We start from the raw sequence: 15,645 nt of genomic DNA on the forward strand, positions 1-15,645 counted from the left end.
TATCACCCATACCCTAACTAGGAGTACCTGTTGTCCAAGAATCACAGAATTGTGTGAGTTGGAATGGATGCTGAAAAGTCACCTGGTCCAACTCCCCTGCAATGAACAGGGACACCTATAGCTAGAACAGGGTGCAGGGAGCCCAGGCCAGCACACTGACTCATTTCAGTAAAGGAGAAAACGCTGCCATGGAAAAGCTGTGGCATCCAAGTCCAGTCTGGATGGAGCCTTGAGCAGCTTGTCTGTTGGGTGGCAACCCTGATTACTGCATAGGGGGCAGGAGTAAATAAGGTCCCCTCTACGATTCTGTGATACTTCAGGTACAAACTATCTCATACAGAGCTTGAATGCCATATATGAATTGGATCAGGCCCTTTTCCTAACCTTTCACCATTCTGAGAGACCTCTAGTCATACTAATGGAGAAAGAAAACCACACATGCTAATCGTGCAGCCAGAGGAATGTGGAATAGAGCAGAGTGATGGAGCTGTTTCCTACTCAGCCCATCTGCTTTGCTTGAACTCTCTCTAGCATTTCTCTTCCCATCCTAACATTCACGCAGTGAGACCAAACTCTGGATCTCTGGATTAACTTCATATACCCTCATGGATCGCTTTGCCCCACCCACCCCTTTGCAATGCCCAAAATTAGGAGGGAGCTGTAGAGAAGTGAAGACTTTTCTCATATGGTCTTTCCACCAGATTTCATCTTTAGTATTGGAAACATCCCTGCTTTCAAGAGCTGTAAAGGCAGTTATGTAAGTAAAGACATTTTCAGGATACTCTTAATGATGGTTATTAAGTTTTATAAAGATAAATGGCTTTAATGAGCTGAGACTGGAGTGGGTCAAAAGGCAGATGAAGAGTGGAGGGGACAGGAGGCCATGCATGTAGTCCAGCCAGGTAAAAAGCAGCCAAGGAGAAGGGATGGCGAGTGCTACGGATGGGAAAGAACAGATGGAGTATAAATAATCTGGCAGCCAGCAAATTGCATGGCGACTCACGGGTTATTAAAGCACAGCATGCACAACAAGGGCCAGCCAAGCCATCAGTGCATGAAGAGGCCTGGGATTGCTAACATTCGAGTTTGGCTTCCATGCAAAATTAAAAGCACGGATGCTTTAACCTGCTGTATCAGCATGTCCTTATCCACTATAGGGGTTGAAAACAGAAAAACCCTGTTAGATTTCAAGGCTGTGCATCTATTCAGATCAGAATTGTCTGGATAGAGGCTTAAGGGCAGAAAAGTAGCCCTTGAGATTCTCTTCCTTACACTGAAACTCCTCCAGATGACCAAATAATGGAAGAAAACACACTAAAACACCTACAGAATGCATTAACTTCTGAGAGATGTTATCTTTTTCTTCAAAAAATAAGTTACAATCATAAATAAATACTTCAATTTAATCTCATATTTTAAAAGCACATTTCAGCTGATGGAAAAAAAAAACATCTGGGAGAGAAAGAAGTTCTTTTTAATACTTATTGTAATATTTGTTTATTGTATTTTTGACTGTGGAACAAAAAAGCACCCAGTACTGAATTTTAGGAGGCAGCTCTGAACTCACTGATGGATGGTCCCTTCATCATTCTCCATAGGAGATTCCTTCCATCCCTTTTATCTTAGCATCAATTAATGGTATTATTACAAATCACAGGAAACACCCAAATACTCCAAATTAGTAGAGTTACAAGTTGTACCAGGGGAGATTTAGTTCAGATATCAGTTAAGAATCTCATTACAGAGAGGGTTGTTAGGCACTGTCTGCCAGGGGAGGTGATGGTAACCCATCTCTAGAGGTATTTAAGGGATGTGTGATACATCACTAATGGCCATGGTCTAGTGATGAGATTTGGTCAGGTTAATGGTTGGACCTGATGATCTTGAAGGTATTTTCTAACCTGAATGATTCTATGATCTATGATCTAGAAATAGGATCTCACTGGGCTGGTTCCAGAGAAGAGAAACAGTTGTTCCTCAGCTAGAGAGAATAATTACAAATGTGTGTTCGGGGGGAAATAAATATTTGGGCTAAAAGGTTCTGTGTCTTAAGTTTGGTTTCCTGATGCCAGGCTGCTTCTCAGAAAGCATCAGCACGGCACTGCTGAACCACTGATGTTGCACAGCTTTAAAGCTGGCCTTAGTAAATCCAGCCACCTTTATTTATACCCAAAGATTTGGTCATTTTCTTAGGTGTGCTCTGAGCCATCTCTTATTGCAGGCATTCAGCCAAATGTTGCATCTCAAAATCAGAGCAGAAACTGTAAAGGACAGGCTTCCTTGGGTTTCCTTGTGGCTTTCTGGAAGGATTTAAGCTCCCAAACTATTTAAACACACTCGAAAAAACAGTCTGCTTTTTTTTTTTTTTTTTTTTTGAGAATCAATTTGTTTTCTAAGAAGAACAGAATGACAATATAGTAGATGTGTTGCAAAAAGCTTTTTAAAGAAAAACTTTCTCCAGGAGGTGTAGTTTGCAAAACACTATGTTTAGTAGCTATATAACAGTGACATTTTCTAGCAGTTGAATATCACGTTCCTTCTCAAAGGATCCTAAAGTGTTTTACAAATGCTTTCAACATATGGCCAAGTGTAAAACAGCACCAGAAAAAAAAAAAAAAGGAAGATCTTCCTCTCATCCTTCCCTCTGATTTTTGTAACCAGCTCATAAGGCCTCATTAATGGTGCCATGATCTAGTGGGCATGGTGGTGATGGGCCGACAGTTGGACGAGATGATCTTAGTCGTATTTAACCAACCTTAACAATTCTGATTCCTTGGATGCAAAAGAGGGGAATAATTCGGGCAGGATGGATGGGGTGCTGGACAATCTGATATAGTGCCTGATTCAGTGGTCAGCAATCCTGCCTGCATCAACAGCGGGTTGGAACTAGATGATCTCTGAAGTCCCTTCCAACCCAATCCATTCTACCATGAGGGCTGCGTTTTTGCAAGACATTTTAGTGTTTTCCCGCTGAAGACCACTACACAAAAGCTCTGTTCTGCTATGCTGCTGAGCAGTGATAATACAGGCTCAAATTCATGGCGTATGAGCTACCAGGCAGAACCCAACCCTTTGTCACCAAAACCAAATTGCTCCACCACCAACAGTAATGTTGGGCTCATAAATTCATAACAGAAGACACTTTTCCCACTACAGATGGTTATGGTTGGACTACAGGACCCTGGTGGTCTTTTCCAACCTTAACAATTCTATGATTCTACAAGTGCAGACCTGACTTTCCAGCACTACCACCTGGGACCAGTTTGACACTGCATTCCTGACACTGCCCACCACCATGCACATCTCAAACAACAACAGCAATTTAATCTGCAATCAAGCCAAAAGAACGTGTGTGTGTTCACTCTAGGGAGTGTTCATACCTGTATGGATTTCTATAGGGAAATGTAGAAATTAATTGCTCAGTTTATCAACTGGGCAGTTTATCATGTTTGCCAAAGTAAACATTTCCAGCTTTCCAGAAGACCAAGATCTTAACAGTTGCAAGCTGCCAAACTCTGTGTTTTATACCTCATGTAAGACATAACAATTATAGCAGCACCAAGTCCCCTGGCACCCTGTAGAGACATTATTTCCGTGCTGGTACTAGGAAGAAAAAAAAAAGCCTTTGGATTCAACATTTTTTGCTGGGCTCTTCTGAGATTCTTACTGAAGTTCCCAAGAGTGAATTTTGGCTTGCCTTGAAAGATCAGACAACTACATTCTCATACAGAAAGCCTCTACTTAACTTACATTTAAATCACTATTAGAGGAAGGCATGCTCACAAGCACAATCTCTTGTATTTTACCCCTCGATCAAATGGTAGAAGATGGGGTTGAGTCCTTCTAAAGGCAGAGAAAAAAAGGACATCCATTCATTTAGCCTCCAGCCTCCTCATCACCAGGCAGGGACCCAAACAACACCAGACACTGAATCCTTGTGCTTGGCTTCCACAGTTCAAACAAAGAAGCTATATTGCCCTAATCCTGCCTTTTTGTCATGTATGGCCCCCAAAATTTCTCCTTTTGGGCCATTCAAGCATTCCAAGGCACTGCACTGTCTAAGAGGAACACCCTTGCAAGCTCTAACCACACAGTGTGGCCACTGGGACTTGCTGAGTTTAAATTTATGACCGTCATGCAATAATTAAAATAAGTGGGTATAAGTCTAGCATGCTGAGAAAAGGCTGCAAAACAGCTGTTACTTATAAACTAAAGAAAAAAAAAGGATGCTTTATGAGCCTCATCAGAAAGATTCTTTGCTTTTTCATATAGGCAGGAATAAAATTTACACATTAGGCTTTCCCAGTTTAATCCCTGCCCCATACAATATGCTCTTCATCTTGAAACTGCAAAGTTTAATAGCTTCTGGACTGAAGCACTGTACAAAAAAAGGTGGCAGAGAATCAAAACCACTCCTGCAACAACATGAGATTTTATTTTTTAAGGTAACAGGACGAGGGGAAATGGACTCAAGTTGTGCCAGGGTAAGTTTAGGTTGGATATCAGGAAACACTTCTTACAGAAAGGGTTGTTAAGTGCTGGAATAGGCTCCCCAGGGAGGTGGTTGAGTCACCATCCCTGGATGTGTTAAAAACCGTTTGGATGCGATGCTCAGGGACATGATTTAGTGGAGGGTTGTTACAGTTAGGGCAGTATGGTTAGGTTGTGGTTGGACTCAATGATCTTTAAGGTCTTTTCCAACCCGGGCAATTCTATGATTTTATGGGACATCTCAAACCCTTGTCTGTGAAAAAAGCCAATGCATACATTTTCTGTATTCCTCTCAGCCTAGCAGGGCTTTCACTAGGTGGCACCAGGTCCCTGTGATGAGCCAGAATGGGGCATGCTGGGTGCCTTCTCCCAATCACATGGGTGTTTAGGGGTGCCCCAATATCATGCTGCTAATGGGAAGGAACCTAGGTGTCCACACTGGATGAGCCAGGAGCAGTGGTAACCACTGTGGTTGACTAGGAGGATCTGGTGGTTATCAGATGGATTTCAGGCTGGATATTAGCAAAAAAAAAAAATTTCTTCTCATTAGGAATAGTGAAGCATGGGCACAGGCCGCCCAGGGAGGTGGTGGAGTCACCAGCCCTGGAGATGTTCAAGAAAAGAGCAAATGTGGCACTGAGGGGCACGGTTAGTGGGCATGATGAAAATGGTTTGATGGTTGGACTTGATGATGTTAGTGGTCTTTTCCAACCTTAATGATTCCATTATTCTATGACCTGGTCCACTCCACTGGAGACAGTGGTGCAGCACTATGCTACAACTCATCCCCCCACACTGCTACAGCACACCACTGCAAGGCTGCAACATTAAAAAGGCTGGCACAGCTAGAAATCTGGATTATGATCTGGAGCAGCCACGATGAACAGCAGTGTGGATTTGGATGGGATATTAAAGCTGGTGCCTCAGGGCTGAAGCACATCTCTAACTATTAAAAATCAGATTGAGTGAAGAAAAAATGACACAGGAGAAAATTATCTCCTACTTCCACTACAGGTCCCTGGAGGAGGACCAGCTCTGAATGAGATGAAAATTTGAGCACAGAGCTCACAGAAAGCTGAGTTTACAAGTACTCTCATAATCATAGCACTGTGCTGTCACAGGCTGTGAGAAGTCAGGTCTGCATAATTGAAGATGTTAGAAATGGTGTTGGAGAAATGCTGATGTTGGAGAAATCAGCGTTGGTCATACCCCTACATCATCTATAAAACAGTAACAGCAAGAAATCAGGTCTGAGAGCAGAGTTCACACAAAACTGCATTTTATACAAACATCCCACTTATGACCTTTGATAGCAACATAGAAGGGCTGCTCTGACAGTAATGCCTCCTGTTTTATTAAGTTGGCCCATTACAACAGAAGTGGATGTTGGCAGTATGGCAGCAGAGGTTCAACTTTCCAACCAGAACTTCGTTACATCTTGTTTTCATGTGACAGATGGCAGCAGAGGGGCAGTCTGACAAAATGGCACCTGACATGGAACTGCACATGAAGCAAAGGGGTAGAACTGAACTCCTCTACGCAGAAAAACTGCACCCACTGACATTCATCAACCCTTGCTGAATATCTATGGAGACCAAACAGTGGATGTGTGCACAGTGAGGTGGTGGGTGATGAAACACTGTGAAACAGTGGGTTATGTCCATTGGTGCAAGTTTTTCTGAACGTGGCATGCAGGCTGCTGTTCATTACTGGCAAAAATGCATAGCTAATGGTGGTGGTGATTATGATGAAAAATAGTGTTTTGTAGCTGAGAATTTACTCTATCGAATAACTGAAGGAAAATGTACACTTTTTACCTTGAATACTTCCATTGGAAGAGGAAAATTTGCTGCATCATTTAGGGATTTTTCCAGGGCGCATTTCCACTCAGATATCGTCTTCAGAGAATAGATATCTAAAGCAATCATAACAACAACAACAACAACAACAAAACACAAAAATCAATTTAAAAAAAAAATACAAGCCCAAGAAGTAAATGTTTGGGAATTGAAGATTTCTGAAAGTCTTAAGTTACTGTGTCATAAAAATGGAAGGTTCAGTTGTAATCAGCAGCATGTATATCCCAAGCTGTACAGTGTGGATAAATTCAACAAAAGCAAGGAGCAAAGGCACGTTTAGGGAAGAAATGTGTTCTATATCCTAGAGTAAAACCCAAGAAAATACACACATTCCATTTTCTGTTGAAGAAAAAAGAACTGTATTATCTCATTATTTGAACATAACAAAAATACCAAATATTTTCCAGTTTGAGAAGCCTCGGGTTAACATTATTTATATTTGAACAAAAACAGAAATACCCTTAACAATTCTTTTGTTCATTGAAAATTCACTACTGCAGAAGTTTTTGCAGGAGGGAAGGTGTGGGAAAGAACATTTCAGCTGGTATCTACACAAACCTATCTTTGGTACATGACTGAGCATCACATCAATTCACACTTACACTAATGAATTGCAATCATTATACTTCTAGGCAATGGGTTTCTTTAAATTGGTTTAATATTATTAAATCATTATATTAGCAAGTCGTTTACAGTTCAGAGCAGTAAAATGCCTATGAATCACCAAAGGGAAAAAAAACACAAAAAAACATAGGAAACAATGCTATGACAAAGAACATTATATTGGATTTACTTCTGTCCTGGAAAACATATTGCTATCCCATACATAACAAGTTACTGCAGAGCATTCATATCAAGGTCTCCAAGAGACAAGATAAGTAGAGAGACTAGTAACAATTACTGAAATGGAAATGAACATTTACTTAACAATAAACTCGAACTTTGATAAAGACTGAGCAGTGCAAAGATTTGCTTTTGCCAGCGGGGCTTCACTCACTTCCACCACAGTTCAAGTTGGTCTAATTTGCATTTAAATTTTGTACATCTAGGAACCATATATATTTGCAAGCTACCAAAGATTTACTGTGGTATCTTACAATTCTGAAGGAGGAAATAAAAGAAACATATATAAAAAAAGGAATTGGCAGGCACTGTCACCTAGCACTGACAGTACAAGAGAATTTTATGCTCTGATTTCAATAGATTTAAGACCTTATCAAAACAGGATTTGCAGAATCACTCACTGGAAGAGGATGTATTTATACTTCCACTATATCAAGCTTTGCTACTTCAGACAGACATCACGGGTATGCACGTGAATTTAAACACACTTAAAGGGAAAGGTTAACCTTTCAGGGCTGTAGTGTGAATTCCCCAACTGTCTGGTTATTAATGGGAACATACATTTCAAGTCTTTGTTTACAGCATGCGTGGTGGTCACAAGAGTTAAGAAAGGAGCTCTTCGTCAAACTGTTCACTATTTCATAGTGCCTATTGCACCAGTTTTCCCCTTACTTAGAATCACAGAATTGCTGAGGTTGGAAAGACCACAAAGATCATCTAGTCCAACCATTAACCCATGTCCATGACCACTCTAGACCATGCCACTCAGTGCCACGTCTGCTCTTTTCTTGAAAACCTCCAGGGATGGTGACTCCACCACCTCACTGGGCAGCCTGCTCCAATACCTCACCCACTTGCAGGAGTCTTGAATGGCTGAAATATAGAAAGGGAAATGATTCACTTTGTTTCTCCCTTTTTGGCTGAAATGATGCAAAAAAGAAAAAAAAAAATCAGAAATAGTCAATAAGTCATGATTTCACCCCAACCTGCTGCTTCTACCTATATAAATTCTGAGTTTCAGAAAACCCACACAGACGCTTGCCGAACAGAGCAGGATGAAAACAGAACTTCATTTGCCATCATAATGGCAGTGGAGCATGGGAGAGAAAGAAAGGCAACAATGCTGTGAAAAGTCTGGAGCATAAATCTTACAGTGAGCAGCTAAGGGAACTGGGATTGTTCAGTCTGGAGAAGAGGAGGCTCAGGGGAGACCTTATCACCCTTTACAACTGTCTGAAAGGAGGCTGCGGTGAGGTGGGGGTTGGCCTTGGCTCCCAGATAACCAGTTGTAGGATGAGAGGGAACAGCCTCAAGTTGTGTCAGGGGAAGTTTAGGTTGGATATCTGGAAAAATTTCTGCTCAGAAAAAGTGGTGAGGCACTGGAACAGGCTGCCTGGGGAGTTACCATCCCTGAATGTGTTCAAGAAAAGGGCAGATGTAGCACTGAGGGACTGAGGTCCCCCCACTGAGGGAGGGATGGTTGGACTAGATGATCTTAGTGGTCTTTTCCAACCTTAATGATTTTGTGACTCTGCAATTCTAACGTGGCCTTTGGGAGTAACTCTGTGCAACAGCAGTGAAAACAAGCAGCAACTTCTTTGGTGCCAACAAGCCTTGAAAGATTAATACAACCTCAATTGTTTCAATAACCAGCAAGCAGTATTACATGGACATTTCGTCAGGCAGTGGCAGTTAGCTTATGCTGGCAAGTTTATGGACACTAAATCGCATGGTTAAAAGAGCATAAAGTATTTTGTTTAAGTGATAGTGTTGCAGGTAATTGAACAAAGTGTACTGTGTCAATCTGTATTTAGGTTAACAAGGAGTGAGGAATTAAAATCATTGCCAATTTGTCTTTTAATAGAAAGTAACATAAAATGAGACTACCTCTTCCTACATAAACAGTTGAGGCAAAGACTACCCGTGGCTCTGTGTCAAGCTGCCTCTGCCAATTCGAGGTAGCAAGGAGGCTTATCTTGGATTCAGATCCAAGTGAAAAAGCAAGAAGTGCTATACTCTCTTTACCACAGAGGACATATAAAGCTGTTGAAAAGTTCCCAGTTGTGAACACAGCAGGGATGCCATTTCCTAAGAACTTTCTCTGCACATTCTTATACCGTACGTTGGTGCAAGGTTGCAATTGGCTTGAAGAAAGAGACCTCTCCACCCAAGATGCTGTAGACATTCAGAACAATGGGATCTCCTTCAGAGGAGAATGTCCTGTATCTTGAAAGACTAACCTCAGACTGCTGTGCAATGTGACAGTCAACTTGCCAGGTGCCAGAGGCAGATCAGCATAGCAAAACCACAACCCAGACACGTTGGGAAATAAAGCTAATGGTGCATAAACAGCTTCCAAGTCAGGGGTTGGTAAAACACTGTAATAACCTGCAGAGAAGATGTGCAACTGAACATCCTCTTTTGATACCAATTAGGCACACAGCCTGGTTTGGAAGTTCTCAGCCTCTCTTCAGAGGATATTCACAGTAGCTTTTATAAAAAGTCTAAGGTTGTTCCTTTTATCAGTCAAGCAGTCCTCTCAACAGGCTTCAAAAGTTAGAAACCAGCTCTGTGTTCATTCCTCTCAACCCTCTGAGTGGAAGAAAACAGGCTAATGAAGATGTCACTTCATCTGGCCTATGACAGAATGATTTAGACATCCTCTTTTCTCCACCGATCATAAAGAAAAAGCAACAGGTGATGCTGAAGCATCATTTCAATGCCTATACAATGCCAAATGAATCTAAACTAACATGTAAAAAACCCAACATATTACCCACAAATCTTCTCTTTCCTAAGACAGTATATACCAGTGACACCAAAGATCTTTCCCCAACTAAATCTCATTTACAACAGAAGTCAGCAGAAAGGAGGGAAGCAGGTAGGGACAAATCCCTGGCACAATCTCCTGGTCTGGCATCCTTAGGAAATCACATCCTGTGACAGACTATCATTTAGTATCTTCACCCTTAAGTTTCTTCAGAGCTCTCTGCTGCCCAGCACCTCATTCTGACAACTCACTACTGCTTCCTGTCTGCCTGCTATACCACAAGTCTCATAACAAGCATTATTCATCCACTGTAGTTTATGAATATGCTGATGGTAGTGGGCATCAAATGGCCAATTTTATCCGCGATGTCAGAAGTTGAACAACCAGCATTCCTGCCTCTCAAGATGTATCAGATTCCCATATATCCCATGGACATAACCATGACTGGTTACTCCCTGGAATGCAGAACTCAGAAGGGCAAGGATGGGTCAAAGAAAGATCCCTGGGGTAAGACTTCAGGAGGTCAGGACTCAAAAAGAAAATGGAAAGACTCGCACCCAAAGGGTCTTTTCTCAACAAACTCCAGCAAGACAACATCCTAGGATGTATAATTTAAGTCAATGTCAGCAAGAAGATATATATCACCAAACTCACTAACAATGCTCACTAAAAGGGGAACGGCCAGAGAAATGCCAAGGAGGGGAAAGAGATTCTAAATGAAGACATGAAAGAAATGTAAAAAGCAGTTAAGTCTAGGAGAGGGGAGGAGAAAAATATATAATTTCATCAAATCGAGTCCAATAACAGTTTTAAAGATAAGACAATTGGAAGAAAAAAATTGAAGGGAGTATAGAAGGAAGCACAAACAGATAAAAGGAAAAGGAAGGTGGAATGGACAAAGAAGTACAAATGCAGTTTAGGCCACTTCTGTATTGATTAACCAAACCTATACAGGCCAAGAGGTTTCAGAGATGGTCAATGAAAAGGTGTTTCTGTGTAACACAGATGCTCTGGGAAATAACTGAGTGAGTGATATTCATGCCCTCCAGCATTCACATCTAATTTAGAAGTGATGGAGAATATCGATTCCCACCTCTCTGAGAAGGAAAACACACACTTCCAAAAAGCATTCAAGACCCCAAGTTAGCCCCAAGACCCATGCAGATTTGTAAAACAGCACATATCATAGTAACTTCTCTAAATAAAGTTCAAGGGATAAAAGTCACCTCAGGAACATTCATCCAAAGGAGAGCCATCTTTCTTCCATCGTTAATTCCCATGGAAAACTTCATCTATTGCACAAGAAGAATGAAGCACAGACCTGGACAATCTGCCCATCTACACAGGAAAATGTGGTGTAGGCCTGCTGTACCATCTTCTGAGTTGGTTACACACAAGGCAGGTCTTACTTAGATCCTGAACAGCCAAGTTACATCTGGATGAGAAAGACCTACAATGAAGGGACCATAAATATCCCAGAACACTTTCTCCAGCCCAAAGAAATTCCACGGAAGTACACTGCTATCCAAGAGCATGGCCATAGAAAACAGATTGGCAAGAGGTGCTTGGGTGAAGGGAGAGCAAACGGAGCATAAAATATGCTGAGAGATGTCACCTAAATTTTGATTTGGAGAACAGTAAATAGAATTCTAGTGAGTCCTACACTAGGATGCCTAGAGAAAGACCAAGAAGACATGGACACCAAAACACTACTGCAAGGGGACGGGCAAGTAGGCACATCCTTGGACCACCTCTATCAGCTCTGCTTCTTGATACACAAAGCTACTCTTACTGCACACAATTTCCTTGGAGGAGAGAGCAACACCAAGCTCGCTTTATTAAATACATTTAATACAGTTTACCTGACCCACTACTTTGAGCCCAAATCAGACGGCTCTTGCTCACAATTTGTGTTCCAGTTAAAACCTGCTGACCAAGCAATGTGAATGCTGGAAAAGAAATGGGTTGCACAAGAATCTTAAAACATGTCACGATCATAAAAAACATCACAAAAGAGAACAGCATTTTTACAAGGTTGTTTGTTTTTTTGTTTTTTGTTTGTTTTGTTTTTTTTTACCTGCAGGTGGGTCCATTCTGTATTTATTCTCTTGACACCAACCGACTGGTCGAAGTCTGCAATCCAAGTAAAACAACCACTGGTCATAGGATTCAGTCTCCTCCAATCCCACATAGCGAAGGCGTAATCTTCCTCCAACATTTTCAACCACACTAACTATCCAGTACTGAAAGGGATTCTGGGAATCCTGCAGCTCTATTAAGGAATCAACTGTAATGAGGTCTACAGGGTTTTTTCCTCGCAGAGGCTGTTTGAATAGAAGCAAAACTCCTTATTTTAAACTTTATTTGAAGACTTCTCAAGGAAACAGATGACAGCAGAAGATTATTTTTGTTTTTCACACCATCATCCAAGCGATCAGCAAACAGTCTGTTCTTCTTCTATTTTACCCAATGTCTTCCAAGTGCAAATTCAGAAGTAAAACAGAAAACAACAGTTGTGCTAATTTCTAAACCGACATCATCAACAACAACAACAACAAAAGAATAGTCAGAGGTGAAACAGCCCTTAAGGCATATCCACTTGGGAAGCTCCTGAACAATGCAGAGCTCAGTTACACTGAAAGATTTCAAACCAAATTCTCATTGATAGCAGCTGATAGGAACCGACCACAGGATCAGACCCTGCTGTTTATCTAAAAGCTAACTACTTTGGGCATGACACTGAAATTGCCTTCTGGGCACTGATCTTTCCCATCAAAACAATTTGCCTTGCTCCTACCAGAATTTAGAGCAAATTATTCCCACTGTCATGGATGGAAATGTCTATGGTGGTTTTGCAACCGTTGGTATGTGTTTAACTTTACACCTTCGAAGTTGCCAACCGCAGGCATTAAAACAAATGTGTGGTATTTTTCAGAACAATACCTCTGGGGCTCAGTGATTTTCTTTTGTGATTGTGAGCAACTCTGAGTTGTCAGGCTTTTTCTTGCAAATGTTAGGGCTAGAGCTTTTTATTTTTCTTTCCATTTTTTTTAAAGCAAGTTCCAATTCTTACTCAATTTCTCACTTCTAGAATTTTAAGAACAGCACTAACAATCACTCCACAAGTTGCAAGCATTGCTCCTCAAAGGAAATGTTAAGCACAGGCAAAATATATGAAAAAAAAAAAGCACAATCTTTCTTCTCGTGTGATTGTTCCACTTCTTTGTAATTCAACAATATGTACCTTTCACATTTTTCTTTATTTTTTTAATATTAATTCTGCAAATCAGTGTCAGCCCAGGTCAGTTCCTTCTATGGGTGGCTAGAAAAAAAATAAAAGGAGGAATAAGCCTTATTTTCCTTTATAAAAAAGCTCTCTCGTATTGACTTATAAAAATATTCAAATTTTGAAGCATACCCAAATTTGACTACACCTCCTTTAAGCCAAAAATAGAGGCATCAAAATGAGAATTTGGTAAGAAAAAAAAAAATATTTAAATTGACTAAAACCTTATCACATGTTTAACCAGACCTATGATTATCAGATATTTCTCAAAATAATGTATCCACCATTATAAGCAACTCCTCTACACCTGCACAACCTCTTCAAATATTATTTCATGGAAAAATGCACTCTTAAAATGTAATAACATAATAGAAATCTACTTAAATTCTTTTTTCTTTTTTTTTTTCTCTCACACACTGCTTCATTCCAACAAAACATTCTTTAACATCAAACGGTGGTGTAATGATTTACCTTATTACTACAAAACCCTGGCCACAAAAATGCAAATATCGCTTCCCAGATTTGTGTGCTAAATTCTAAGCCAAAGGGCTGTCGCTTACTCCTGACAACTCAATGGCTAAGATTAATAATTGGCTTGCTTGAAATATTAACATTTACCATAATTCAAGAGCTCTTTATATGCATAGCTAGCATGTTAAAAAAAAATTTATCACTGCATATTGATTTAATGGTATAAGAACAATCTGCAGCACTCACAAACAGCAAATCTGTCGACAGGGGGGTAACATACATCGCATGACACAGACAGCACTAAGCACATATATCACATACAACACCAGAAGAGGGTGAGAAACTGTTTCAAGTCAAGGCAGTGACTTCTCTCTGCATTTCTGCCTGGGACCTCCTATTTTTGCTGCCTCTAGAATCACAGAATTGAGTTGGAAGGGACTCTTGAGGGCCATCTAGTCCAACTCTCTGCAGGGAGGTCCAACTGCAGGAGCACCTACAGCTCAATCAGGTTATAAAAAGCCCCCTCCAACCTGACCTTGAATGGGAACAGAGAAGTTCCTAATAGCACTGGCATGCACCAGAGATGGCAGCCTCCCCAATGGAAAGTAGGATGAGCCCTGCTCCCCCCATTGGAAGCTGAAGCTGTGAAATACTAAGATCTCAGGCATGTCCCAGGAGCACATCTCCTTGCAAACATGCTACACAAACCAGCTTCTTTGCTATATGGATGCATCTGACACAACAGCTCCTTTTTCTTATCCAGTCATCAATGAGCGAGCCCACCACACTCAACTTCCCTGCTAAACCTGACTGCTGTCTTTCAGGGAGCTATCCCTACATGGATGGTTGGACTGGATGATCCTGGAACTCTTTTCCAGCCTTGGAATATTAATATAATTCTATATACACATAAATCTGACAATGCTCTCCATCAACCTGCCAACACCCATCTCCAATCTGTGGGCATTCTCCTTCACCTCTTGGTATATGAATACCCAAATTTCTAAGCACCTTTCAACCTGAAGGCAAATAAAATACCCCACGACTCAGTCAGAAGCAGAGCCAGCAGAATCCAGGCAACGTCGTTCCTAACTTTTGCACAGCTGTTGGACGCACAGATATTGCAAGCGCACAGCCCTACACACGGGGAGCACAAGCACTGGTGCAGCATGCACACCACAAGACAGTATCAGAGAGAAACTGCAATCTAATACATACGCCTTCCAGTAAATTTGCAGGTGCAGTCCGGGCGCCAGTCAGATCATGGATAAGAAACTCTGTCCAGTCCACATATTTCTCTTTGATTGCTGCAAAGGATGAGGGAAGAAAAGAAACGCTCAGAGAAGCAGACTGCAATGGACTTTTTGTATACATGTGAGAGAGACTTATCATCTAGAGAGACTTATCAGCTGTGAAGTTTCAGGTACAGTTGCAATCCTGATCAGGTAAAAAGATGGTTCATTGTCCAAGCTTCTTGAGCAACCCAGACACAGCCATGTGGTTATACCTCTAAAATATGGGAAGGTCGTGCTCTGCTGCAGCAACAGGGATTTACTACGGTGTGTCTTAGCATCTCCAAGTCTCCCAATCCAAAATGGCCACAGCTTGTGTAACTACTATGACTATTTACTAGTTTCCTGCTTCCCATGTAGGCTTAGAAATGCTTTATAATGTCTCTTTTTTTTTTTTCAATGGTGATCTGAGAGAAAAAAAAAACTGCTCAAACTTTTCAGTTCCTTGACAGGCCTTGATAGGCTCTTTCCCCCTGAAAGCAGAAAACTCAAGCCTGAGATTACTGTACCTCAGTCATCGAGTCCACACACTTGTAAGAAGCCTTAAATTATTGACCACAAACTTCTATTTCATTTTAAAAATATTTTCAGTCATTTTTTCAGCTAAATGCTGTAAGTGTGCTACTTCAGGAT

The 15,645-nt window shown here is 41.1% G+C and overlaps 1 protein-coding gene across 1 annotated transcript in view; it reads right to left on the reverse strand.

The window, feature by feature from the left end:
• SFMBT2 (Scm like with four mbt domains 2) overlaps positions 1 to 15,645 on the reverse strand; it is a 114,094-nt gene that overhangs the window by 50,690 nt on the left and 47,759 nt on the right. Inside the window, exons 5-7 of the mRNA XM_042872767.1 lie at positions 14,939 to 15,027; positions 12,041 to 12,287; positions 6,309 to 6,406 (exon numbers count right to left, since the gene is read on the reverse strand). Of these exons, the coding sequence (XP_042728701.1) occupies positions 6,309 to 6,406; positions 12,041 to 12,287; positions 14,939 to 15,027 (434 nt within the window). The remainder of the gene's footprint in view (positions 1 to 6,308; positions 6,407 to 12,040; positions 12,288 to 14,938; positions 15,028 to 15,645) is intronic.

This window comes from Lagopus leucura, unplaced genomic scaffold, assembly GCF_019238085.1.
Source record: "Lagopus leucura isolate 7727_CA_CO unplaced genomic scaffold, USGS_WTPT01 Super-Scaffold_100008, whole genome shotgun sequence".
NCBI lineage: Eukaryota > Metazoa > Chordata > Aves > Galliformes > Phasianidae > Lagopus > Lagopus leucura.